Raw genomic sequence first — 25,890 nt, forward strand, 5'->3', positions numbered from 1 at the left:
GAAGAGCTTCCCTGGAGTGACTATACCCATCACACCGCTGGCATAGCTTTTGTCAGTCGCTTTTTTTAGATATGATTTCTCAGACTCGGTGGGTATCTGCTTTCCGGTTTTTATTGTCAATAGATGTGGGAGGAACGCAACGGTTTATAACGGCTTTACAGCGTTTTTAAAGCGATGACGAGCCTTATCAAGCCGCTGGGTGTTCATGGGTCTCGCCACACAGGTTTCTCAACCGTGTCCCGGCAAACCCTTTACCCCAGAGACCCTGAAAAGCCCAAAGTCCTTGTTCTACCACAGGACTGAGGAGCGCCGCCGGCCGTCGCCCACCTGTGAGCAGCCCGCTCCCCCTGAGGGGACCCTCCGCCCGCCCCGCCGCCGAGGCCGGTGTGAGGCGGCCCCTCCCGCGCCTCACCCTCCCCTTTCCCGCCGGCGCTCCGCCCCGCCCCGCGCTCGAGGGGCGCCGCCAGCGCGTGGGGAGACAGGAGCGGGCGGGAACGGGACACCAAAAAACCCGCCGTTCTGCCCTCTCCGTCCTCTGCTGGCCGCTCGGCTCCCGACCTCACGGACTCGATTAATTCTGTGTTTCACGAAAACAAGCACTTGGGTGAGCAGCTAGGCGGCCGACGGACAAGGGGAAAGGCACGGGTTCGCCCCCGGCGCCGCGGCAGGGAGGCGCGCCCCGGCTCTGGGCCCGGACTGTGGCACGGCGCCGTGTCCCGCCACCCGCCTCCTTCCGGCGCACCCGCAGCCAGACCCGGCCCGCGGCCCGGCAGGCCCCTCAGCCGGCCTGGCCAGCCCCACCCGAGGCCTCTGGGGTAGGCCGGGCCTGCTGGGCAGCGCCTTGTCCCCTGCCTGCCGCGGTGCCGTAGTTGCCCTTCCCCGGAGGCTGGACAGCAGGAGGTAACCCCCTTCCCCGCTTACGGCCCCGCAGGCTGTCCCCGCGGCCCCCCGGGCTGCATAGCCCCCTTACAGTAGCCCGCTGGGGGCCTCCCCTCACCCTCCTGCGCTGCCGCCCAAGTCAGGCCGGCTGCTGGCAGTTGACGCTGTGGCAGGACTGGTCACACCAGCTGGCCTGTCATTTCTGGAACTGTCCTGAAAGTAACTCAAAAGTTGCAGGCTTGAGCCCGAAGTTCGAAAGTTGGGTGGTACCTCTGCTGCTGTTCTCTGGGGGTCCATCTCCCCGCCTGTGGGATGGAGGGAGACTTCAGGCCAGGGCCTGTACTGACTGGGCATGGGGCAGCAGTTTCAAACTAGAAGAGACTAGGTGTAGGTTAGATACAAGGAATACATTATGATGAGGGTGGTGAGGCACTGGAGCAGGTTGCCCCGAGAAGCTGTGGATGCCCCATCCCTGGAAGTGTTCAAGGCCAGGTTGGATGGAGCTCTGAGCAACCTGGTCTAGTGGAAGGTGTCCCTGCCCGTGGCCAGGGGGTTGGACTAGGTCATCTTTGAAAGTCCCTTCCAACCCAAACTGTTCTGTGATACTAAGATTGTCCTTAAAAAAAAAAATAAAAAAAAATTGGGAGAAAGCGTTCCCAGCAGTAGGCAAAGAGTTTGCTGAAGACTGAGCAGCAAGACTCAAAGTTTGTCAAGTGTTTCTTCTCTGAATTGCTTGTGACTTAAATTGAGTCCCATTCCAGATCAATAGCCAAACCTTAAACAGTTTGGGTTGTCTCTTGTTCTCCTTTTACATCTGTACAAACACAAACTTAGTCCTATTTTTAAATGATCAAGTATATTCGTATTCTCATCATGTGTGAAGCTTACTCATCTCATGCTATCACCCCTCATTTCACTGCCAAATAAGTAGCTGGTTTAAAGATGGCAATCCATCTTCAAAACATAGTGAAGTTTTTATTCACCAAAGTTAAATGAATGCTGCAGAATTTATCACAGAGCACTACACTGCTGAAGTTTTGCAGCAGTTCAAAAGTAGTCAAGCAAACATCCTTTGAGGTGTATGTAAGTGAAGTTTGTATTTGGTGACACATCCTTGAACCACAGGATGCTAGAGGCTGGGGTAAGTATTAAGGGAAGTATCATTTTATGTTGTTAACAGTCTTCCATTTCCTTAGGCACTCTCGCTGCCAGCTGTCTGAGGTATAGTACTAGGCTGATGGATCCTTGGTTTGAGGTGGCACAGTCATTTCTTAGGTAATCCCAGCTCCTAAATTCTTTGCCTTTAAGCTGTCTCTCATATGCTGCTTCCCTGCTGTCGTGTGTGTGTTATGTCATGTGGTTAAAAGGCTGATTTTTGGTCTAGTGCTGTTGCTTTTTAATAGTGCTTCATTACTCTGTGAAAACCTGGGCAGCAAATATAATGTGTTTATGCAAGTGATTTCAACAGCTTAGTAGCCACCTTGCTACTGCATTGTAATAAATGTACTATAATCCCTTGGCAGGGAGACTGGTAGACAGGAGCATGTTTTGTTTCTGTTTGAACATGCCCTAGTTTATTTGTGATCTCTACTATAATTAGGACATAGCAATGTGTTAGAGGGTGAATTACAGGTGTAAAAATTATATTATTAAATGGAATAGTTCTTAAATGCATTTTCATTTAACAGTGTTACAGCTCTTGATGATACGTACTTTCTAGTTCTTCTGAGTTCTCTATGGGCATCTTTTCCAGGGGATAGCTGGCTCCTTTGCTGCTCCTGTGTGTGAATCCCTGCAATTTATTCCATTCTGAGACTGGCTGTTTAAGTCACTAGAGGTCTGTTCACCAGCTTCTAGGTTTTGTCAAGACGAGCTGTTGGGTTTTCACTGGAAAATGTAACAGTGTAAAAATGCGGTGGCAAAGAGCAGGAATTTAAGCAGGAAATTTATATATTAACGGAAAGAGAAAAGGTAAATGTAATGGAAAAATATGCATACATATTGTGCTCAGGATGTTGGCTGCTCAGAACAAAAGCACTTAGGAGCTAGACAGAGTGGAACTGAAGTGATACGTGCTGCACCTGATTTACAGTGTAAGAGTTCGTCTCAGCCCTGTAGTTCTGGGAGAGACCTGGGTACTGATTTTGGCAACCCAGATTGCTTCTAATCAGGGAAGTTATTTCTTTCAAGAAGAGGAAGACAACAGAATTTAGCCCAAATGTATGGCATATAACTTTTGATGTTTGAGCAAGACATGTAAATCAGGAGCTAGGTCACCCTTTGTACCTATGACATCAGTGTAGAGAGAGAGGATTTTAGTACTTAAATTGCTTTACAGAAGTTCTTACGACCTTGTATTAACTATACAGAGAACCTAGGGCACTATGACCTTCACTTTGTTTTTCAGCTGTGCTGAATGAATCCCAGCTTCTGGGCCTGCAAAATCTCCCAAAGAAATCAAAGGGGGAAACTGTACTGTAGCCTGCCTACAGCATCTAACCAACCTTCAGGATCTTTCCTGAGCATCTGGTTTGAGAAAGGAGTGCTGACCAGGCCAGTGATTGCATGAAACCGTGCAAATGAAATTTCGATTTAGACTTAAGAAAATAAGTTGGGAATGATAAGGTCTAATGTGGCAGGAAAGTGGGGAAAAAACCCTATCATTAGATGTGCCTAACCCTGCATAGAGGAAGTGCTAGCAAATTTCTGGACCTTTAACTGACTGAAGAAGGTTGATGCATAATCCTTCATTTCATTTCATTTTTGTAAGGAGAAGCTTTTTTGTTTGGTTGGGATTTTTTACTTTATTTCTTTTTATGTAATACTCCCCCTCCTAGCCTTTGTTAATTTGGAAATTTTAAATAACAAAAACTGCAGGGAAGAACTGAAAATCACATTAGAACTACCATTTTCAAGAAAAATCTAAGTATTAAATAGGCAAATAAATTGTTCTCAAGTCACAAGAACTGCCATCTTGAGAAGCAAAGCTCATGAAGCAGAACAGACTTGGAATAAGGATGGGAATTTTTCTTTCACTTCTAGATCATCTGTTCTGATTCTTACTCTAGTCAGTGATGAATAGGTGGCTTGAAGAAACTAAAGAACCGGTACTGAGCCTTTCAGCCTCTGTGAGCTTAGGTTGACCAAAAGATCAGTCACAGTCTGCAGCTATAAGGCACAGTTTTAAATCTTACGTTAGGATGTGAAAGTAAGTCGGAGACCTTACAGCCTCCAAATTACTGCAGGCAAAGTGAATACCACAGTGACATTTAAAAAGGGGATCCTTTCAGGTTCAGCTTGCTTTTTCTGGTCCAGCAGCAGTTACTCTGACGGAGTATGCTTACCTTCTGGAAACTGAACTGCAAAATTTGCACCCTTGTTAACAGTCCTAGCACACAGGACAAAGACTGAAAGGTTGGTGGTTGAATTGCAGCTTAGTCCCAGAGATGCTTCCTGAGGCTACTGAGCAACTGTGTGTGGTTTGGATGATTCCTGGGTGTGCTGTAGCTATCTTGGAGATAAAGAGGATGTTTTTGTTAATAAGGCTGCTAGTCTATGTCTTTCAGTGTGCCTAATAATACTTGTTTAAGGAAAAAACAGGACAGAGGCAGTTAACAGGCAGTGTTTTCTTTGTGCATGTGCACACAATACAAAACACAGCAGGAAAAAATTGTTTTTCACAGGACAAAACATGACAATAAATGACTGCTGTCCCTTAATTTAAACAGAGGGAGGGGCATGTGGGTCAGTGAGGAAGATTATATGGTCTGAGGCCTGAACTCTGAACCATTAAAATATCTTCTCCAACCAGTCAGACTGGGAGCACAGCAGAGCCATTCACTAGGGAAACTAAAAGCTGCAGCAGTTGCTGCTTTTGCATATGCATACTTTGAATATTAACCCTTTGCCGTGCCTGCTCTTTCTTCTGCAGTTTGGGGCTGTAGAAACTTGAAAGAAAGAGCAAAAGGAGGAATATTGCCAATTATCATATCTTTAAACAGGAATCTGAATAGGTTCCCCAGGTGCTCTTGAGGGTGGTGCCTGTGGAAAGTAGCACATTTCAGTAAAAAACCCGTTTAAATGAGGAACCATCCTTCACATTTTAGCCACTTTTTAATGGAGAGTGGGGTATAGGACGGAGCCTCTGCTCCTTCATGGAGAAAATACCGCTGAGGGTCAATGCAAGTTAGTACCAGAGTAAGAGGAAAGCTGAAACCAGAGTCTGAGCCTACACCCTGCAGCTGTTGTGATCTTTCTAACTCAAGAAAATTTTCAGTCTAAAAGTTGTCTCTTCTGGTGTCTCAGGGGATGAAAGTCCACATCACAGAGCTATTTCATTCATACTATTTTGCCCACTTCTGCTAGTCTCTGTAGGGAGATCAAGGAATGAGGAAAACCACTTCTGTCTCTCACTGTTTTGCACACACGGACAGTAAATGGCAGCTGAAAGAATAATCCCAGAGAGAAGTTTTGGATGTACTAGTGTACAAATATATAGATATGCATTCTCTCTTATGGCTAAATTAACTACTGTGTTTCAGTATCTAAAACTATTGCCTCTACTGCACTTAAAATTTTCCCACAACATAGTATATGCAGCACTGAGGTGTTAACCAGGAGTAGGTGAGTTTTGCTCAAACGGTTGGCAGAGATCATATCATCTTCTACATCTTCCCAAAGTCACGTGCGTGGTGGTGTCGACTGTGAAACGAACTTTGTCTCTCAACAATAGGTCTCATGTTGTTTCCTCTTGTAATGCAACTGCCTCTCACCTGTATGAAGTAGGTAAGAATAATCTTGTACAGACTCATATAACCAGGAGTCGGGAATGTGAAACTCTGTAACACATGATTTTTCAGTGACTGCGGGGGGGGGGGGGGGGGGGGCAGGCCAACCGGTTGGGTGGGAAGAAGGTCCCCAGAACTAAAATGCTGAGGAGCTGAGGTGCAGTGAAGATTACACCACACAGCTATGGAGGACTGAGGGCACCAGCAGAGCACAGCTGTCACCCCAAGGGCATCAAAGCAGGAAGAGGTCACAGGGCAAGTTCAGGAATATTATCTGGTCTGGTTGGGAAGCTCAGGATGGATTTTTGAAGGGGTTTTGTAAGTGAGGGTCATTGCCAGCGCGGTGTGGGAGCTCCAGACTGGACTTGTGGCGCGAAAGGTCAGGGGAAAGCTGGTGGCAGGGCTGGAAAGTGCTGGCACAGATAACCCAAGCAGGAGAGATACAAATGAGTGAGCCAGAATGTTAAAAAAGCCTGCAATGCTGCTGTCTGTAGTCGCATGTCTTGGTATTACTAATCTTTTCTCTCTTCATTTGCAGATTGTCTTCCAGATAGAAAGCTTTTTCAGCGTCTGGAGTCATGGGGATTTTGTACAGTTTTTCTGTTCCAAGAACCCATTTTTTCTAAAAATGAACCTGTAATCTGAAGTATATGATTTCTGTTTATTACATTACCCTAGCCCTCTTGATCTGTGTTTGCCTGCCTTTCAAATTACACTTCATGTCCCTGCCCGAGGACTCTTGCTGTCTTTGTCATCCACCGGGTGAGCAGCTGCTGCGTGGAACCCAGGCAGACCCGTTTTACAAGTGTGTGCCTACCTGTCAGCTCTCTGTTGGACGTACACTCAAGCGATCTCCCTGGGGAGACAGGTGAGAAGACACTGTGGAGTAAGGAATTGAAGCTGGGCAGGTCTGGGGTAGGAAAATCAGTGAGGAGGAACTTAGTCATAAGAATTATAACCACACAGTGTAACCATCAGCGTTGCCAGGAGTGGCCTCAGACAGACTGGGAACTGGCAGCAGGCAAGCTTCAGGAAAAGACTACCGCAGGGCAAAGAGAAGTGGTGTAATTCAGGTAAGCGAGTGAAAACACTGCTGGAAGATTAGCTAAGATTAGCTAATTAGTATTTGTTTTTTTAAAAAGAAAAATACTGTAAAGTCTATATGTCTGTGTATTTATGTATATACATATGTGCATGTACTTACTGCTTGTATTGAAATTACTTATAAATTTCTGTGATTATAATGGCATTGGGGTTTGAGGAAAAAACCCAAACTCCTGTACGCACAGGTTGCTTTAAATAACTTATAGACACATTGTAATCAGGAAGAAAATAACAAAGGAAATGTTTCGTATAAAATTAGTCTCAGTTCACTGAAACAATGCAGGGCAGTGCTATGCATGTGTGTATAAATATGTGCGGTGTTTGGGTAAGTAATACATGCCTAGGGCTGGATTCAGAACTAATTAGCATTTGACCTCCACCCCTGTTGCTTGATTGTAAGGAAGCTAACTAATCCAAAGTGGTGCAGATATCTAGATTTTTCTATGTGTTTACCTGCTTGCATGTATCTGTGTGTATGTGTGTGTGCATGAGCTACTGATTAGATTATAAACAAGATCTGTATTAAATGCACCAAAACCCCATGGAAAAGTTGGGAAATTGTGAAGCTAAACTTACATACATAGCTTCAGCTCAGTTCCCTTGTGGCTGTGCATTTATTAAAGCAGATTCATGTTCCGTGTCTTAAACCATTAATGCAGCAATGTGATATCATGCAGTTTTTTTATCACACAGTGTTTTTTACAAGAGCTACATGTATACAGGGTGCTTTGAAAGAATCCTTCATTCTTATGTCTTGTCACTGCTTGTTTTTTCATAGCTTTTCAGAATATCTGTATTGAGTTTGTGCTAGGTTTGATAAAGGCTTAGTGATAGCAGTCACCACCAAAATCAGAAGTAATCTCTTAAGAAAGAGGCGGAATGGCTGGCATTGTAAAAAGTATTGTGTGATTTTGATTACATAAAAAGAAGTCATAGGTAAGAATGTGCTGTTGTGTTTGGCCTCTAGATTTTTCATATTCCAAACAGCCTGCTCACAAAGGGCTTCAGGTTAATGTATTCCTCACCTTTTTTTTTTCCCTTTTATTATTTCAACTTTTATTTGGCAGATTACCTGTGAGGGATTACTTTATGTGACCTTAGTTCAGGGCAAGTGTGATCAAGATAGATGTTATTTTTTCAGAAACTATAGTAGACCATGCCTGCATTAGAAAAAAATACTTTTGTCTTAATCACAATTCAGTTTCTGTACCATTTCACACTTCAGTACTCAGACTTCCTCATGCTGCACAAATAAATTAATTTTTGTGAGAGTATCTGAATTTAAGCAAAATTTAGCACCATAAGAACTTGCATATCTCCACTGATATGGTGCCAGTTTGGACAAACATTGTTAGCATAAAAGCACAGCAGTGCAGAGTCCTCCTGATTCATATTTCTCAATGCACTGGCATCTGCTGACTGCCTGTTTTTCTGCTCTCTTGAAAAGGAGCCAGGTTTGTCAGAAGTAATTCACCTGCTCGGATAGCAGCACGGCTCCTTATTATTTGCTGTTTTCTCTATGGGCTAGCTCTTCAGAAGCAGTCAGCCCCATTTTCTTTCACTCCTTTAATATGCTTCAGTAGCAGCTAGCCTAGGTTTGATGTTCAGGTACTGCTTCTAATTTTGGACCAAGAGAAAATCTTGGGTCACTGTACATGATTTTTTGAAACACTTCGTTTTCTAGCAGGGTGTTGCAGCTACCAGCTGTTGCAAAAGCGAGTTGAGAGTACCAAATCTTTCTAGCTGAGATATTATTACAGCCAGTACAGCAAGCCACAGTGTATTATCAGTAATCCTTGTTCAGGACAGAAGTGAGGTGGCTTTGGTATGTTGTAACCTGGGTTGACCTGTCAGAATTTCCCATTCTACACAGCTGGAGATGCTGTTTGGTAACCCACAGGCACCTTGTAGTGAGGGATGAGATGACTCAGTGGGCCAGGGAAACTTTGCAAAGATATCATGATCTGCCAGGCCATTGGAAATAGTCACTAAGGTCTTCTGAAGGCAGAAGAGACAGGATATGTAGTCTAACAAATACATAGGTTTTTTGCAGAAGTATGTTCTTACGTCACCAAGTTGTTAGGCTTGAAGCCTGTGGGATGTTTATTATTTGGTTTGGATGCTGCATTTACTAAATGGTGGACGTTACAGGGGAAGAAATCAGTTTCACTGTTCGCTTTTCCATGATGCTTTTCTTCTCCCTCTTCTCTCACATTCAATGTCCACAACTGCTTGGCTATCCTGAGCCCACACGTTGTGATTTCACTGCCATTATGGTTCCTGCAATTCCTTGGTAGCTCCCCTCCCTTTCAACTGCACAGCCAAGGCAGTGCGCTTGTGCATAATGGTTGCCTGAGCCTTGAACGGTGGCCATGTTCAAAGGTCATATAAAAGAGGAGGAGAATAATAAAAGCAGTACAGAAATAGTGACTGGAAAATCTGGAGAGTATGGTTCCGCCACTGTAAGAAGTTAAATAGAAGGCATCATGGTTAAAGGATTTATTTTGTCTTTTATCAGTCAGGCAGTATGCTGGACTGAAGTAATTACTAAGCTGTTCTTTACATGCCTGTAGTCATAATGCAGTTGGTCCTTATAATTAGTGCATGAAAAACACCTGTAGGAATATTTTTATAATAAAGTTGTGTGCAGTTAATGCAGGCCAGGAAATCTGGAGAAATAACTACATTATTTCCGTATCAGCTTACAGCACAGTTTAAAAGGTCCAATGAAGATCCAGATGAATCTTAGCCTTTATTTTTATCATATTTAATGGACTTAATAAGCTGTTTCTTTACACAGAATAGCTAATCAGTACTCAAGGATTTACTCATTTGCTCTGATGATGGGAACTGATGTTAGTTCCCAAGTCAAACGTATTCATTGGCAAAACTGTGTATTTACCGTGAATATGTACAGCATCTTATTTTCCTGAACATGGCAGGAGCAAGCAGCAGGCAGTTTCTGTGTGTGCAGTTCTTTCTTAAGCTGTCTGTTCCCATATATTCATTGCATGGACATGTAAGACTTTATATTTCTTTTTCTTTCCATTCTTCACCACAATGTTTGTCACTCAGGCTTCCTGACTTTTATGTCCTGGCACTTTAAATAGCATAAATTGAGCCTGATGAGAAGTTTTAAGTCCATAAAAAGCAGGAGAGGATTGGTTATTTTAGGGCAGCTCACTTTCCCAATCCAGTTTACCACATTGCCATGTGAATGCTTGTGCTAGTGCTAAGGGATCAGTCTACATGTGGGAATGGATCACAGGGAACTGGAAAAATCATAGTGGGGCTTATGCTGTCACGTAGTGCCTGTGGATTTGTGCTGACACAGGGAATGGTTTCACAATACAGTTTAGACGAGTTAGCTGTTCACCACCCTGGGTGGCAGGAAGTCCGTTTTCCCTGTTCCTGGTTCTGGATGTGTCCTCCTGGCACTTCCTCGAGCCTGCACTGGCACTTGTTGAATTGCTTGGTGAACTAATGCCACTCACTAAAACGGCAGGAAATCACTATAGGAAAAGAACAGTGATTTTTTCCTGCTAGGTTAGTGGTTTGAATCAGTTTACTGTGTGATCAACTGCACAGCAGGGAGCAAAACAAGGATTGGGAAGAGAGCAGAGAGAAAACAGATAGTCCCTTTTTTGGCATTGGTGCCAAATCAGCTGCATTTGCAAAACCATATTCACATTCATCATTGAGGCATCCTGAACTGGTTTAAGCAGCCCCCACAACTGCCATATTTTAGCTGCTTATTCCTGTCACTGTGTTGCCCTCTGTGCTTTGTATAAATTGCCAGGGCAGCAGAACAGCTTGGCAAACAAACATGGCTGAAAACAAAACACCACCTTCTCCCCCAGTGTTCGTGCTGTTGGCAAGCATGCACAGAGAAGCGTTATCAGCATAGGGCAGATATGGGGCTAATTAACCTGGCACTGTCGTCAGGCTGTGAAACTGCTGCGCCATGCACAGTTCACCAAATAGTCTGCTAGTAGCAGGCTGTAAATGCTGTTGAGTGTAGGTTAGCTTCTGCTAAGGTTTTGCCTTGCACCTCATTGTGTAAGAGCAGCCACTTCTGCTATTTCCAGATACCATGGTCTTCGTTGTATATTTAGCTTGGACGTGGGGCTTTGGATTCAGGTATTTGCCAAAGAAAGGCCTGACTGTGTCATTGTTGCAAACTGCTTGGAACTGTGTACTATCTGAACGTTGTTGGTAATAATTCATTGAGCATTGTCCTCTAGGCCAGTGTATCTGCGTTGATTCACATTCATTTCCCCCTGCCCCAGAAAAACCTCCCATGTCTCCAATTCTGTCTAGTGGAAACCTTGTTCCCTCCAGAGCTCTGATCAGTGGAACAAATACCTTTTCAGTGAAAACTCATTTACAAAGACCTTTACAGCCTCTTGTTGCTCCCATTTAGTCCATTGTGTTGAGAAGCTTTGTTTTAGAAAAGTTCATTTGCTTTCTGGTCACTGTCATCAAAGGGAAGGTGTCTTTCATGAAGGCTTTGAAGTCTGAAACTGAGCAGGAACATATCAGCCTTGGCATTCTGAAGGAAGAGTGGCCTAGTACTGTGGTCATTACCTGTTGTCTTTGATTTTTGTATTGCACTGCCAAGTAGTTTACTTAAATAAGGTGTTAAGTCACATTGATGTGCTGCACAGTAGATGAAAAAAAGATGCATGTCTAAGAGAAAAAGGAAAGTTCCAGGTTTTGTGTAAACAATGAAAACAATGAGTTTCAACTGAATGAGGAAAAGATCAGAATAATCTGAATAATTAGACAGGCACAGGCAAGGAGAGCAGACTGTTGAAGCAAATATGTTTTTGAAAGTAAACAATAAAGAGAAATTAATTTCAGTGAGTGGACTTCAGTGTATGTAAAAGTGTAATGAAAAACCAGTGGAATAACTAAGCTAACATTTACTTGCGATTGCACAAATTATCTAATGCAAATTCTAAATGGAAGTAATACAGGATATGTTCTGTGCTCATGATCTGGTCTTGGTACAACAAAACACACAGACAAGGAAAATCAGAATGCTGGTGAGGTACAGGTTTTGAACCTCTTAAGGTTATTTTTGTTCCCCTTATCCTATCTTGGTACTGGTAAACTGTCTTCATATAATAAAACAAGTGGCTGAGCACTGCCAGTATGCTTTCTGCTGTGTGGTGAGTATGCATCTGTACATTGAAGGTGTTAGTTCTACATAACCTCCATATGTTCCCCTACTGTTACACTGCCAAAAATATATATTAAAGGTAATAACATGAGATCTGTGGATTTCTGAGTTACCACTCTTCTTGTGAGGATGGAAATGTAGGAACTGCAACAATGTTACTGTTAGACAAGTAAGCTCCAGAACGAGCTAAGTCATTTGGTCCTGGCCTGGAAAGTAGCACTTCAGAATTACCTTATTAAGTGCAACTTCTTTTCCTGCTTCCTAAGTTTTGCAAGAGGATAAACACAGAGTGTAAATTGACTTGTCTGATCCAACTTTTCCAGTGGTAGCACCTGTGCAACTCCATAAACAACAGCAACAAATGAGATTGCCAGTGTTTTTCTTTCTGGATCCCATAATTTTGCCCTGAGTATGGTTAGAAAACATGGGTGCCACCCACCAGCATCACTGATGGGAGGTGCGTGAGGGAGTAGGTAGGAATCTTTTTTTACGGACGGGGGACCAGTGTAGACACGGTTGCTGTGTCAAAGCTTTTTCCATGGATCTTTGTGACAGTAAAGTATGTTTCTGTGTAAGTACAAGTTGGTATGCATGTGCTTACATGTGCCTGTGCATGCACATGGTTTAAATGTATGTGTGTATTTCTAGTGAGCAGCTGTACAAAGCAAAGCCATTAGCTAGTATTAAGGTGGAGCTTGGACTGTTTATAATTAGGATTATACAACGTGATTGCTGGCTAATGATCCTAAAGTCTGTTTTCCTGTGATTCTGTCATGTTTGTTCGTATGTGTCTTTCATACCTGTGTGTATCTGAGAATGAAAGAAGTTAGGACTGATCCTTTTACGGTGATACCTGTGTATTTGTGTGTAAGTCCGTGTATGTTACAGCCAAGGTGGGTTGACTTAGTGTGCTTGCTTTCAGAGTGCACCTGAAAAGCCTGGTGTTATTACTGTTATTGTTCCTTTGACTGGATTCATGTTGTAGCCACACCCTGAAACCAGGTGAATTTACTAGCATATTAAGAATCAAAGGAAATAAAAAATGAAACAGACCTTTTGTGATACCTGAAAGTGCAGATATATTCCATTTTCCTCTTTCTGCTTTCTCTGTTGTGCAACTGGTAAAGCATAATTTCACCTCTTAATTTTAAGCATGAGTACAAACTCTGTTTAATGTTTTATGCATCACCAGCTTCTGTAAAACCATATTAATATCAGTAAGAATGCCATATTATTAACATTTGCCATTGTGGTTAATTGCCTTGAAATTCATAGCTGAAAATAAAGTAAGTACTTAGAGGATAAGAGTCCCAATGCCTATAAAATGTTCTAGATAACACTGTTTGTGAAGCTGTTGAGTCTTAAATTTTTGGCAATGTGTAAAAGAAACAGTGGCTAAATGTACATGCCTTGCCTTTCTGTCAGCCATCACTATTCGCCACATTGATTTTAGTAATTTAGAAATAGTAATCCTGGTCCTCTGCTGGTGTAAAGCAATGCAGCACCACAGAGCCTATTCCTATTTTATAACTTCAGTCCTCAGTAAGGATAGTATACTTAGTGTAGCAGTGGGGCATTTTCTAAAATGCTGATGTGTTCTCCCCCTGTAATGTATAACAGCTGGAATTCTACATCAGGGATGTGTTTTGGGAGGCCTGCCGCTGATCTGCAGTCCTGCACACACTGGTGAATCTAGCCCTGTCTGAGCAGGGTTGAACACATGACAAATGCACTTACACAACCAGAAGGTTTTGTAGGTGTATGATTGCACATGCCAAGGGATTAGTGATAGCTGAAATTACAGCTGGAAAGGTACATGCTTGCACAGACTCTGGGTTTTCAACTACAAATGCAGAAGAATTCCAGACATTGTATTTCAGATTAGTTACAGACCTGTAAGTGTTAAGGTACCAGAGAGCCCTGATGACAAGACTTTATTTCTCCTTGTCTTTGTGAAGCAGTAGTATGAGTTGTGGCTGGGGCTGTGGGCAAGAATGACAGACAAGTTTTATACGTGTGCTGCTGATCTGTTAATTTCTTATGGACATATGTTATAGAAGGTAAAAGGCTGAGCCATTCTGGCATCTAAGTGTGTTAGCGAGAAGTATTGCTATTCTTTAAATACAATTAAGTTCATGACTATGAATTTTTGTGCGTATACCAGCTTGTAGGCCTAAGGGTACCTGTTTGCTTGTGAAGCACTGCAGAACAATCTTAATCTTAAATTCTCTCTGGTCATGCAGTCTACCATTCATAGGATTTGATAGTGGATGTCCTCCATCATTCTCTAAACATCAAAGTCCCAGTGCTGCTTCATCACACAGCCACTGATCGTAAGGGGTAGAAAGCTCACTTGTTGTTCCATAAATCATCCTTTCTCCTAATAAATTCCATTAATATTCTTTGTGTCTGTGCAGAAGACAGAGGTTGGAGACCCACTTGCTTGTAATTGAACATGGCAGGGGATGTAAAAAGATTCACACGCATGCTACTGGAATGCAACAGCAATGACAAGCTGTGTGGTAAGATTCACAGATTCCTTTAAGTAATAAGCTTTCACATGCTGAGCAGGAAGTCCAGCTTTACTAAAAAGTGGGCCAAGCCCTTTCCCCTCCTCCACCTGCATCCCAGCCCACACAGAAGGATTTGACTGAGCTTTCCCTGCGTTGTGTCTCGGGGGAGAAATTTTTAAGGGGATGCAGCCTTTGTGGTGGGATTCATCTCACATAATTTTAGTCATTTTAGAGTATTTCTGCTTTGAATGAGACATCATATAGTCATTAAAGATTCCCTGCAGCTTCCCTAAGGACCAGTCTTGTGAGACTTTGATTTCATGACTTTCTGTTATCTTCGGGAACTGAAACGTGGTCTTGGCCTACCCAAACATAGCACTACTTCCAAATCTGGGGACATAAGAAAGTTAGTTACCTGCAACATCCTTGTTAATTGCAATGTCTTCTGGTCAAGTTCCAAACCAGGTGACCACGCCCTGTTCTCTTTAAAATGCTCCATGTAATTTTAATAGAAGGAGCTGAAGCTGTAATTGCATGTGTATTTGTGATGGCATAGCAATATCCACCCCTTCCCAGCTCCCTGCTGTCCCTCTGCCAGGGCCAGTTCTGTTTCACTGGTGGATGGTACTTGCACATGGCTACAATTCCTAGTGTCTGAGTTAAGGCATCTGAATAAGTGACTTTAGGTTTCAGAGTCCCAGTGATTTCAAGTAGTTTAGATACTCAGCACCTTTGAAAAATAGAGTGGCAGCACTGACAGTGTTCAGTTGCTATTCCAAGGAGAGGAGGATAGATACACATGTTTTTGGGGTTGAAAGTTACTGAAATGGGTTATTACTACTTTGTTATACAGAAACAATGTGCATGAGGCAGTGCTGTGTCTTCCTTGGTTTCATATTTTGTTTTTCTGCTGACAGTTCTGCGTGAATATCAGACTGAAGTGATTGTTGTTCCAGTTCTCCTTGTGGGTTTTTTTGTCATTGTGCTAACTGTGATCCTTTGGCTCCACTGTCGAGGCTTGCGAGCAAAGCAGGAGCAATCATCATCGTCTGGACACCAAGGTAAAAAAATATTTTTCAACCAGAGAAAAGAGTGTTAGTTTCAGTAGCCAGAACAATCCCATTTCCCTGTTGCTTGAGCAATGCTATTGTTAGACAGTAGCATTTATGAAGAGCCAGAGTGGTATTCAGCAATCCGGTCAATGTTAGAAAAACTGGGAACCACTTGCAGTAGTAGTACTGAAAACTGTAGTATAGATGGATCTCAGAAAGCCTAAAGCAACATACCATATATGCTGTTTAACATAGTGTGGTAACGTCGCTTGAGAGCTGCAGAGTGTGTTTATGTAACAGCCTTTTAGAGGCTTCTGTAAGGAGAGTTTCACCGGAGTAATTATGAATGACAGTCGTTTTGATGTAGATCACACCTGTTAATCCATTTTCTATACTGTCTTTTAAGAAATTTAATTTTAAGCTGCTGTCTCCCACTTCCTATGGAGACAACAGGAAATAGAGCAGGGACTGGTGAGGGGGTAGGGAAAGGTTTGTTGGTGCCGCAAATACATGTTGCTGTGTGGAAATGAAAATCCAGTTCTGAGCTGATTTTAGTTTTGCAGAGGAAAAGGTCTCTTCAGCGTATATTAAGGGAAATAATTGAGAACAAAGATAAGGCCTTTGTGGGAACACCCTGTTGCTTTCATAACAACCAGTAGCTGGTAATAAAATGGTCATTGTTTCAGCACATGGGAATCAAGTACAAATGTGTCTTAACTAGAAAGTTTACATAGTTTAATACAGTAGAGATCTCTAGACTCATTCTGCCTTTTCATCCAATTGAGGGGGAGATAAGCTCCTTCTCCTCTTCAGGGAGCAGGTTAAGTAAGATACAATAGCAGTTCCTTACTTTATTCTGATTTCCAAACCAGTATGGAACAAAAATGAAAGAGGATAGGATGATGGGCATTGCCATCTACTGCAAGAGTTCATCTGTCTGTTTTTACGTATCATGTGTATTTGCTTATGTCAGTGAATGACAAGAATCATGAGGAATCCAGCTCAACAGAGAACCATTACATCCAGCTGACTGAGACATCTGTGGAGGGCCTGCTAAATTCTGCATCCTTGACTCTGAAAGAACTGGAGATACCACGAGAGAAACTCTTACTAGGCACCTTGCAGCTGATAAAGCCTGGCTGCTATGGGAGTATCTACAGAGCACAACTGGCAACTGGGAGCCCTGGGAAGACTAGGACTGTAGTCTTGAAAGCCTTAGAAGGTAAGGCCCATGGTCAGGATCCACTTCGGTACAGATCTCTGCATCAAAGACATGATGCTGGGCAGAACTTTGCAGTCATTACTGGACAAGAACAAGCTGTGTTCAGTATTATATTAGCTAGTCAGAGTGGTGTTTGGTGGGAGTGTCTTGGTAGGACTAAAGAAGATTGTTCATGTTGATTTTAAGCTGCTCACCCTGTTCTTTGCAGCATCCATTTTGTGTGTGTGTTTTGTTGTTTTGAGGGTTTTTTCAGGGGGCAGGGTGGATGGAGTGCAGGTTTTTGTGTTTGTTTGGTTTTTTGGTTTTTTTTTTGTTCTTTCAGAGGTGGCTAGTCCCCAGAAAGTAAAGGATTTCCTGGGAAGGATTAAATTCCATCAAAATCTTGGCCGTCATGAGAACCTCGTTGAATTGATTGGATGCTGTGTCAACCAGCTCCCACTTTATATGATCATGGAGGATGTGTCTCTTGGTGACCTGTTGACATTTCTATGGACATGTCGGAAGGTGAGTCAAAAGAAGTGATAATAAAATATCTTCTTAAATTCCTTAGGTACATACCTATCCATAAGTCATAGATTATTCTTTTCATCTCTCCATGCATCCCTGTTTATCATTCTAATCTATTTCCATCCCCCAAAGAAGTTCTGCATGTTTAAACTGGAATAGAATTAGTGGATATCTCAATTGATATGATACAATTTGGAGAAGCTGACATACTTTTGTAAAGCTAAGTACTACTTTGCAAACAACTGGAGTTCTTGAAGGGTGTAGCTGGAATAAAAGTGACAGTTGATACAATTAATCTGAATTTCTAAAATTTTTAAAATAATGTCTCACTCCAGATGCTTTTAAGAAAGGAAAGCAGTAACAATACCAGGGAGAAGGTCATTGAATGATAACTAATTGATTAAAAGACAGGAAACAGAGCGTAAGAGTGAAAGGTTGATACTTGTACTGGAGAGAGGTCACCCATCTAGGACCTTGTGCTGCTCTTTGCATGTATAAATAACCTAGAAAATGGGATGACTGTGGTGATGATGGCTGCCAGTGATTCCAGCCAGTAAAGGCAAGGGCTGACCCTGAGGAATTGCAGAAGGATCTTCTAAGATTGAGAGACTGGCCAATAAAAAGAATAGATGAAATTCAGCACAGTTAAAAATGAAATGATACACATGTAGAAAAGCTATGTTAGCTTCACATATGTAATGATGGCCTCATATCTGGCCATTGTTGATGAGGAGTCATGGGTCTGACTGAAAATATACAGTCCGATGAAAAATGTTAACTTCAAATATTAGGCGTTAGTAAGAATGACATAGAAACAGAACTCTGCCGTGTCACTATATAAATCCATGATTCTCCTACACCTGGAACACTAAATACAGAGAGATTGCTTGCTGTCTTGTCCAGCAGAAGGTTGAGGTGATAGCAAAAAGAGCTCTAGTAAGTGTAGTGTTCAAAACAAACAAATGGAAGTGGTTCTTCATAAAGTGGGGAGATGACTAATGGAATTCCTTGCCACTGACTGCTTCAGGTACTGAAACTTTACGTGAGTACAAAACAAGAGTGAATACATTCATGGGACATAACCGTTCAAAGGTTACTGAACATTTGGAAACCATAACCATCTCAGGAAGTCCTTAAATTGAAAATAATTGGGGTCTGGAAAACAACACAGGAAAAGCATTCTGTGCTTACCTTACTCTTTCTGTCATCTGGGCATCTAGCTAGAGTTGCTGTTACAGGCAGGGAAGTAAGAGAAATGAACTGTTAGTCTCATACCAGATAACAATTTGTATGTTGTGAACGTGCTTTTCTACTCATCATTCTGATTTATAATGTATCTTTCATTCACCTGTATGGATTGTCATTCTGAGCTGTCATTCTGCCCATTTCTAACCTGTTAATCTCTTCTCTACCCTTCAATTTACCCACCAGTTGTCTCTAGTGTATTTGTCTTACCTGGCCCACCATACATCCGTCAACATCACCCATCTGGGTACCCTTATATTTCAGTCATTTTATGACCAATTGTAATCTTATGCTGGGGGAGCATGAGATTAGATAGTACTCATTTTATTAGATGAGAAAAAAAACATTCCCCAGTACCTTACAGCTATGGCATTTGTTTCAACCAAGATCTGCTCTTTTGTCTCTAGGATGTAGTGACAATGGACGGTATCCCCTGTGACCTTACTGAGAGGCAAGTGTACGAAGTTGGACAGCAGGTTGCGGCAGCTCTGGTAAATCTGCTCACATTTGCTGCATTTTTTTCTTCTTGCTTGATTGCAACACAAGTCTGCTTGGTGGCCTAAGCGCTGAGGATTTGCTTTGTTAAAACTGAGCCAAATATGTTTGCATTATTTTGGTGAGCATACACCTGTATTCCACAGTGTGGAAGAGAGGCATAAACTAACTGAATATTTGTATCAATTAAAATTCCTTTTAAAATGATCATGGTCTCTTTCTTTTCCAACTTTCCAGGCTTACCTTGAACAGAAGAAGTTGTTCCATGGTGACATTGCTGCCAGGAATGTCCTCCTTCATCGCAACTTCACTGCTAAGCTCTGTAGTTTGGGTCTAGCCTATGAAGCTCAAACATATGGTGCCAACTCAGTCACACAGATTGTGCCAGTCAAGTGGCAGGCACCAGAGCGGCTCCTGAAGAAACCCTTCAGTATCAAGGCAGACATGTATGATTTAAGTTTTGGACTAGAAGTTCCATCTGTCTTCCAGGCCTATCTCTTTCACTCCTTTATGTATCATTTCATGTCCTGAAGTTCACAGTAAGGCATATCTAGTCTCAGCAGAATGCCCCACTTTATAGCTCATACTTCTCATTTCTGCAGGTCATGCCTAGTTTTTTCTATGTATTTCAGATAGATAGATGGCTAGAATAGAAACAACATTGATTTTTTTTCTTTTCTTGCAGATGGTCTTTTGGAATTCTACTATATGAAATGATTACGTTAGGTAAGAAGATTTAAATATAATAAAAAAAATATGTGAGGAAGCAGCAAATTAACAAGACCTAAAATCTCAAATTTTAGAATGTAAAATTGGGCCATTTAAATAAGCATCCTGTCTTTCCTAACTTGCAAAGTTGTGACAATTCCTTTTAGACTTTCTGTCAGTGTGAATTGCAGTAGTCATGGTTTAACCCCAGCCAGAAACTGAGTACCATGTGGCTGCTTGGTAACTCCCTGCCTCCCCCGAGGGATGGGGAGGAGAATTGAATGGAAAACTCGGGGGCTGAGATAAGAACAATTTAATAATTGAAATAAGATAGGAGAAAAAATACCCAAAACAACAATAATAATGATAACAATAGCAATGACAATAATAATAACAACAGTAATTATAATGGAAAGGAGGGAGAAGGGAAGAGGAATAAAATCCAAAGGGAAGGGAGAAAAAAAACCAATTGATGCACAATGCAGTTGCTTACCACCTGATGACTGATGCCCAGCCAGCCCCCAAGAAGTGATCGACAGGCCCTGGCCAGCTCCCCGTGGTTTATGCACTGAGTACGATATCCTGTGCTATGGAATGCCCCTTTGGTGAGTTCAGGTCAGCTGTGCTGGCTGTGTCCCCTCACAGTTTCCCGTGCCCCTCCAGCCTGCTCGCTGTCAAGGCCTGAGAAACTGAAAAGTCCTAGACTTACTATAAACATTAGTTAGCAACAACTAAAAACATCAGTGTGCTATCAACGTTGTTCTCACACTGAATCCAAGACACAGCAATGCATCATCAGCTGCTAAGAAGAAACAACTCTATCCCAGCTGAAACCAGGACAGAAAACAATGGATTTTGGTAGGGAATGAAGACATTCTTACACAGAAACTGCTATCTGCAGCCATTACCTTATATTTTTTCTACTGTTACTCCTTTTGCCCTTCCAGGTGCTCCACCATATCCTGAAGTGCCACCTTCTGACATTTTATCATACCTGCAGAGGCAGAACATTATGAGGCAGCCATCAAGCTGCCAGAAAGCCATGTAAGACTTTTGCTTTATGGACAATTGGAACTTGAGATCTTGCAGAGCCAAATGGAAGTGGGACATAGAAAACTGGATCTTACAGAAAGTCTCTTAAGCCTAGATTATACAAAACAGTAACCTGTTAGCTGTGGAGACTTGTTCTCACATATCTGCCGCATCTCCTCACTGGATTCTGCTGCATGAAACCTTGATTGCCAGAACCTTTCTTTCCTGCTTTTGAAAACAGCTTTTTCTCTGTTTCCTTTTCTGCCCTTGCATTTTGTTGCTCCGCTGCTTCCCTGCAAGAGGCAGGACTATTCTGGAGTAACCTTTATCTTCTAAGTTGCAGGATTCTCCCCGAAATACACAAAGCATTCACGGGGAAGATCTAAGGCGTTATATGCCCTTTTGTGAAGACGTAATTTCTTTTAATATTCAGAGGCTTCTTCCACATGCTGTTTCAGAAGGGAATACCAAATAATCTGTTTCCCGTTTCCCGTACTTGCTCACAGTTGACATCCTGGCAAACAAGTGCATGCCTTTGTCCCCACACATTATTATGTGGTTGCAAATTTCAAAGGGCCATTGAAAGAACTTTATATGAAGCAGAAAAAGAGGAGGTCTCTAGATGTCTTAAATATGAGATGACTTGACTGTAGTAAAACTTTGCTTGTTTGGGGCTTCTCGTTCTCAGTGCTTTACTACTTCTCCATCTTACAGGTACAACATCATGAAGTCCTGCTGGCGGTGGAATGCAACTAAACGGCCTTCTCCAGCAGACCTGATCTGGTCCCTACAAACAGCTATAAAGACCAGCAATGGCTGTGCAGTACTGCAGGTGCCTGAGCTAGTGGTGCCTGAACTGTATGCTGATGTTGCTGGTGTTGATGTGTACAGTCTAGTGAGGGAATACACTATACTCTGAAGGACCCTTTCACATATTGGTAAATGAGAAGTCTCCAAGTTTGCCCTTCCTAGATGCTTTGCAAGTTCAGAATGAGGTGTATATGTTGGGAGGGATCCCTTTGTTTTTCAAACACGTTATATCAGATCTCTCCTCCATGCCAGAAACAACAAACTGTTATCATCATTATTATTATTAAATCAACCTGTTGATGTAATTCTGCCAGTGGTCATTTGGAAGCAAAGTGGATTTAGGAAGCTGTAGAAAATGTCATGAGAAGCTTGAGTTAAAGGAATGTGTTGGGTTTGCGTGGCAAAGTTTTTGTAGCTGGGGGGCTACAGGGGTGGCTTCTGTGAGAAGATGTGGAAAGCTTCCCTCATGTCCAATAGAACCAGTGCCAGCCAGCTCCAAGATGGACCTGCCACTGGCCAAAGCTGAGCCCGTCAGCAACAGTGGTAGCACCTCTGTGGTAACAAATTTAAGAAATGGTAAGAAATACTGCACAACAGCAGCCAGAAGAGAGACATGAGAGTATGTGAGAGAAACAGCCCTGCAGACACCCAGGTCAGTGAAGAAGGAGGGGTTGGAGGTGCTGCAGGTGCTGGAGCAGTGATTCCACAGCAGCCCATGGTGAAGCCCACGGTGAAGCCCACGGTGAGGCAGGCTGTGCCCCTGCAACCCATGGAAGTTAATGATGGAGCAGGTATCCACCTGCAGCCCCTGGGGGACTTCATGATGGAGCAGGTGGATATGGCCAAAGGAAGCTGTGACCCTGTGGGAAGCCCTGGGCCAAGAGGGCTCCTGGCAGGACCTGTGGCCCCATGGAGAAAGAGAAGCCCAGGCTGGAGCAGGTTTGCTGACAGGACTTGTGACCCCATGGGGACTCGTGCTGGAGCAGTCTGCTGCTGAAGGACTGCACACTGTGGAAAGGACCCATGCTAAAGCAGTTTGTGAAGAACTGCAGCCTGTGGGAAGAAGCCACTTTGGACAAGTTTGTGGAGGCCACACTGGAGCAGGGGAAGAGTGTGAGGAGGAAGGAGCAGCAGAACTAATGTGATGAACTGACTGTAACCCCCGTTCCCCATCCCTCTGTGCTGCTGGAGTGGAGGAGGTAGAGAAAGTAGAGAGTGAAGCTGTGCCTGGAAAGAAGGTAGCGGTGGGGGGAAGGTGGTGTAAGGTTTGTGTTTATGTCTCATTATCCCACTCTGATTTTGGTTGGTGATCAGTTACTTTCCCCAAGTTGAGTCTGTTTTGCTGTGACGGTAATTGCTGAGTGCTCCCCCTCTCCCTATCCCGCCCCACGAGCCTTTTGTCATATTTTCTCTCCCCTGTCCAGTTGGGGAGGAGGAGTCATAGAGTGACTGGGTGGGCACCTGACATCCTGCTAGGGTCAGCCCAACACAAGGAGGTTTCTGGAAGTCTCTCCCCATCCTTTCTGTTCCAAGAAATTGTATCAGTTGGGTATTCAAAGGAGGAGATGACCTTGGGAATATGCTGTGGGGCACAGCCCTATAGGAAAAAGTGTACGGAGTAGGTAATACAAATGGATAGTTTTCTGTCCGTTCACTAAGGTCCTGTTCAAGACAGTTGTGTTCTTGTCTTTTAAGTGTTCAATAAATACCTGGGATTTCTCCAGTGCTTTATACTCAGCTTCCCACGGGTGAACGGGTACTGTATTTAAAAGAAAAACTAAACGATCCGTGCGTATCTGTGGATGCAGAAGTTGTTACATTAATGTAATACATCTTCATGTAGAGTGTTCCTTCCCTGTAGTAGCTATGGGATCAAGTCAGTACTCCAAGACAAAAGTCATACCATGCCATGCTTGTCTTAGGAAAAAGTTCTTACAGACCTGAATTTCTGAGGGATGGGCCTTAACCAATCATTCCTTTGAGCAGAGCAGGTCATTTGTTCATGTGCTTCTCTTTTGAGTTGCTAATTGCTGAGTTAATTATTTTTGGTTTTTTTGGGGACATCTGTCCATCGTTACAACAGCTACTGTGAAAACAGTATGGAAATATTAAGTGTACACCAAATAAGAAAGGCTGATCTACAGTAAAAACAACATATGATGAAAATAAACCTGCATAGTGACATTGTTGTGTGATTACGGCGAGAATATACTATAGCCTGCCACTGTGGTGACACCTTTGCTGTATGACTTCCACAGCGAGGATCTGGGTATTGGACATGCACTTCTGAGTTACCCGATGACAAGTGTGCCAGTATGTGGCATTTTGTGAATACTGTGATGACAACAGAGATACTTCAAGGCCTTGCATATAAACGACACAGATAACTTTGGTAATCATATGGAAGAGGTGAACTTTTGCCCAGTGAGCTGCTCAATATGAACTCAAGATTCAGCTTAAAATAATAATGTGAGAAAGTTAATGTATGTACTTTTCTTGTAAGCCATTCATACGCCATGCCTGGATCAGTGGATACGTGTTCATTTGAGTTCCAGTCTTGTTTCCACTACAGATTTCGGTGACTAGGGTTGTTGCACTTGGTGATTTAGGTGAGTGCACGTGATTTGACTATTCAGGTTATGAGCAGGCTCTGGCTGTGCAGAAAAATTAGTAGTGCATCTGCTAAGACTTGCCCTAGGACAGCTGAGGGGTTAAGTCCCAGTGGAAATGCACCTGTATGTTTTCAGTGTCTGCCTGGAAGAGGAGTATGTCTCTTTAATAAAAAAAAGTGGGTTTTTTGCTTGTTCAGCACTTGTATTTTATAATGTAAGCTGCAAAAAGCTGATCTGAAAATATTTGGTCATTGATTGTAATGAACATGCAAACTTTGTAAAAATTCAGAGGCACTTAAGTCATTAACATTTTCCCATCATTTCAAAAGAAGCAGAATCAGTCTCTGAAACAGATTTTCTCATCTGTCTTCTACTGTTTGTGGTTTCTAAGTTGACAGTGCCTTGTATTTTTTTTTCTCTGATTTTTTTGGCACTTTAAGCTATAAAGGTTCTTGTAAAAAAAAGAATCAATGCACATTAAAGGAATAGTTTTACTGTTTTGTGTGAAGAGTGGTTTCAGTGTTCACTCCGTTATCCCTCCAATTGGCATGACCCTTGTATGTGTTTGAAGTCGGAGGGCATTAGCCACCCACAAAAGCCTGATTGCCGTCAGTCACGTCCACCAGGTTTCAGTCTTTCTGATAATTTCAGAGCATGCTGCAGACCTGCAGCATCCGATAAGGCCAAAATTATGTACATTAGCCATTAGGATGCAAAGCTGAAAATCTGTGTTGTGAAAATAAGCTGAACGATGGCTCTTCTAAAGGGGGATATTTACCCTGAAGGACGTCTTCAACCACCACTGTAGATATTAAACATACATTGCTGTAAAAAGGAGCTTAGAATCCTGTTTCTATCAAAAATTATTGGTCTTCTTCCAAAGAAAACATTAGGAAATTTCCTCTTTTAAATACAATTAATTGAATGGTTGTTTTTCCTATATCACTTAGGATTTGTAAGAAACTATGTTTCCATGCAGAAATAAAAGTAATGTTAGTTCATAGAGCACAACAGCGTTGCAGATGCCGTTAGAGTGCTCAGTTAGCTTTCTGACTTTTCTTACGGTGTTGGCTAACCGCCACCTTAATGTTCATAACCGCTGTTGGTGTAAATCTGGCTTGAAGAATTGAAACACCTTCTTTCCAAAATGCTAAAACAGTAACATCCTCTTCTCCCTCCCTCCCTTGAAAACAGGTTCAAAGCTACCTGGTAAATCTAGGTCAAATTCACAGTCAGTCAGCTGGTCTTATTTTTTTGATGAATAAACTATCCCTTAAAAAAACTGTTTGCTTGGTTCAAGCCCAAGGATGGGATATTCTCAGAGGTCTTGCCGGTGAAAGGGTGGGTGTGTTTCAGACATGTCATACAATCTCAGAGCTGTGAACAGCATCCATAGTGCCGCTGCAGACCTGATGAATAATGCACAGTGCTTCACAGGGAGCTCTGTTAAACGGAGAGATAAATGTGACAAATGCATCGCTGTTCTCAAAGCTCCCTATCTTGTTACATCACAGAAAGCAATGTTCTGGTTTACACGAATCCTCATATTTTGTTTCTGTTATCAAAGCTTTGATCAAGGGAATCTGTGGGAATCCAGGATGCTGAGCACCTCACAGCCTCTAACAAAAAATCTGCTTTAGTTTCTCCTGGGAGCAAATCTGTGCCAAGACCCTGCTTATGAATTTGCCCACAGAAAGACATTATCCTACTGTATAATAAGGTCTAAATTTAATTTCCTT

The 25,890-nt window shown here is 42.6% G+C and overlaps 1 protein-coding gene across 11 annotated transcripts; it reads left to right on the forward strand.

Annotated features, from left to right (window-relative positions):
* The first annotated feature begins 487 nt into the window (after window positions 1–487).
* On the forward strand, window positions 488–24,661 carry STYK1 (serine/threonine/tyrosine kinase 1). Of its 11 annotated transcripts, none has more exons than XR_008822183.1 (14): window positions 492–900; window positions 2,076–2,154; window positions 2,633–5,664; window positions 6,205–6,739; window positions 14,373–14,477; window positions 15,386–15,529; window positions 16,494–16,742; window positions 17,065–17,246; window positions 18,902–18,985; window positions 19,227–19,435; window positions 19,675–19,715; window positions 20,645–20,741; window positions 21,444–22,330; window positions 22,372–24,661. XR_008822183.1 is itself a non-coding variant. In XM_056341034.1 (11 exons), exons 3-11 carry the CDS (start codon window positions 14,411–14,413, stop codon window positions 21,646–21,648), a joined length of 1,278 nt encoding a protein of 425 aa, XP_056197009.1. In that variant the 5' UTR covers window positions 945–5,664; window positions 6,205–6,739; window positions 14,373–14,410; the 3' UTR covers window positions 21,649–24,661. The 11 variants fall into 11 exon arrangements, 1 of the variants encoding a protein (XP_056197009.1); XR_008822184.1 differs by having other exon boundaries at window positions 5,560–5,664; XR_008822181.1 differs by having other exon boundaries at window positions 488–900; window positions 2,076–5,664.
* The last annotated feature ends 1,229 nt before the right edge of the window (window positions 24,662–25,890 follow it).

This window comes from Falco biarmicus, chromosome 5 (assembly GCF_023638135.1).
Source record: "Falco biarmicus isolate bFalBia1 chromosome 5, bFalBia1.pri, whole genome shotgun sequence".
Lineage (NCBI taxonomy): Eukaryota > Metazoa > Chordata > Aves > Falconiformes > Falconidae > Falco > Falco biarmicus.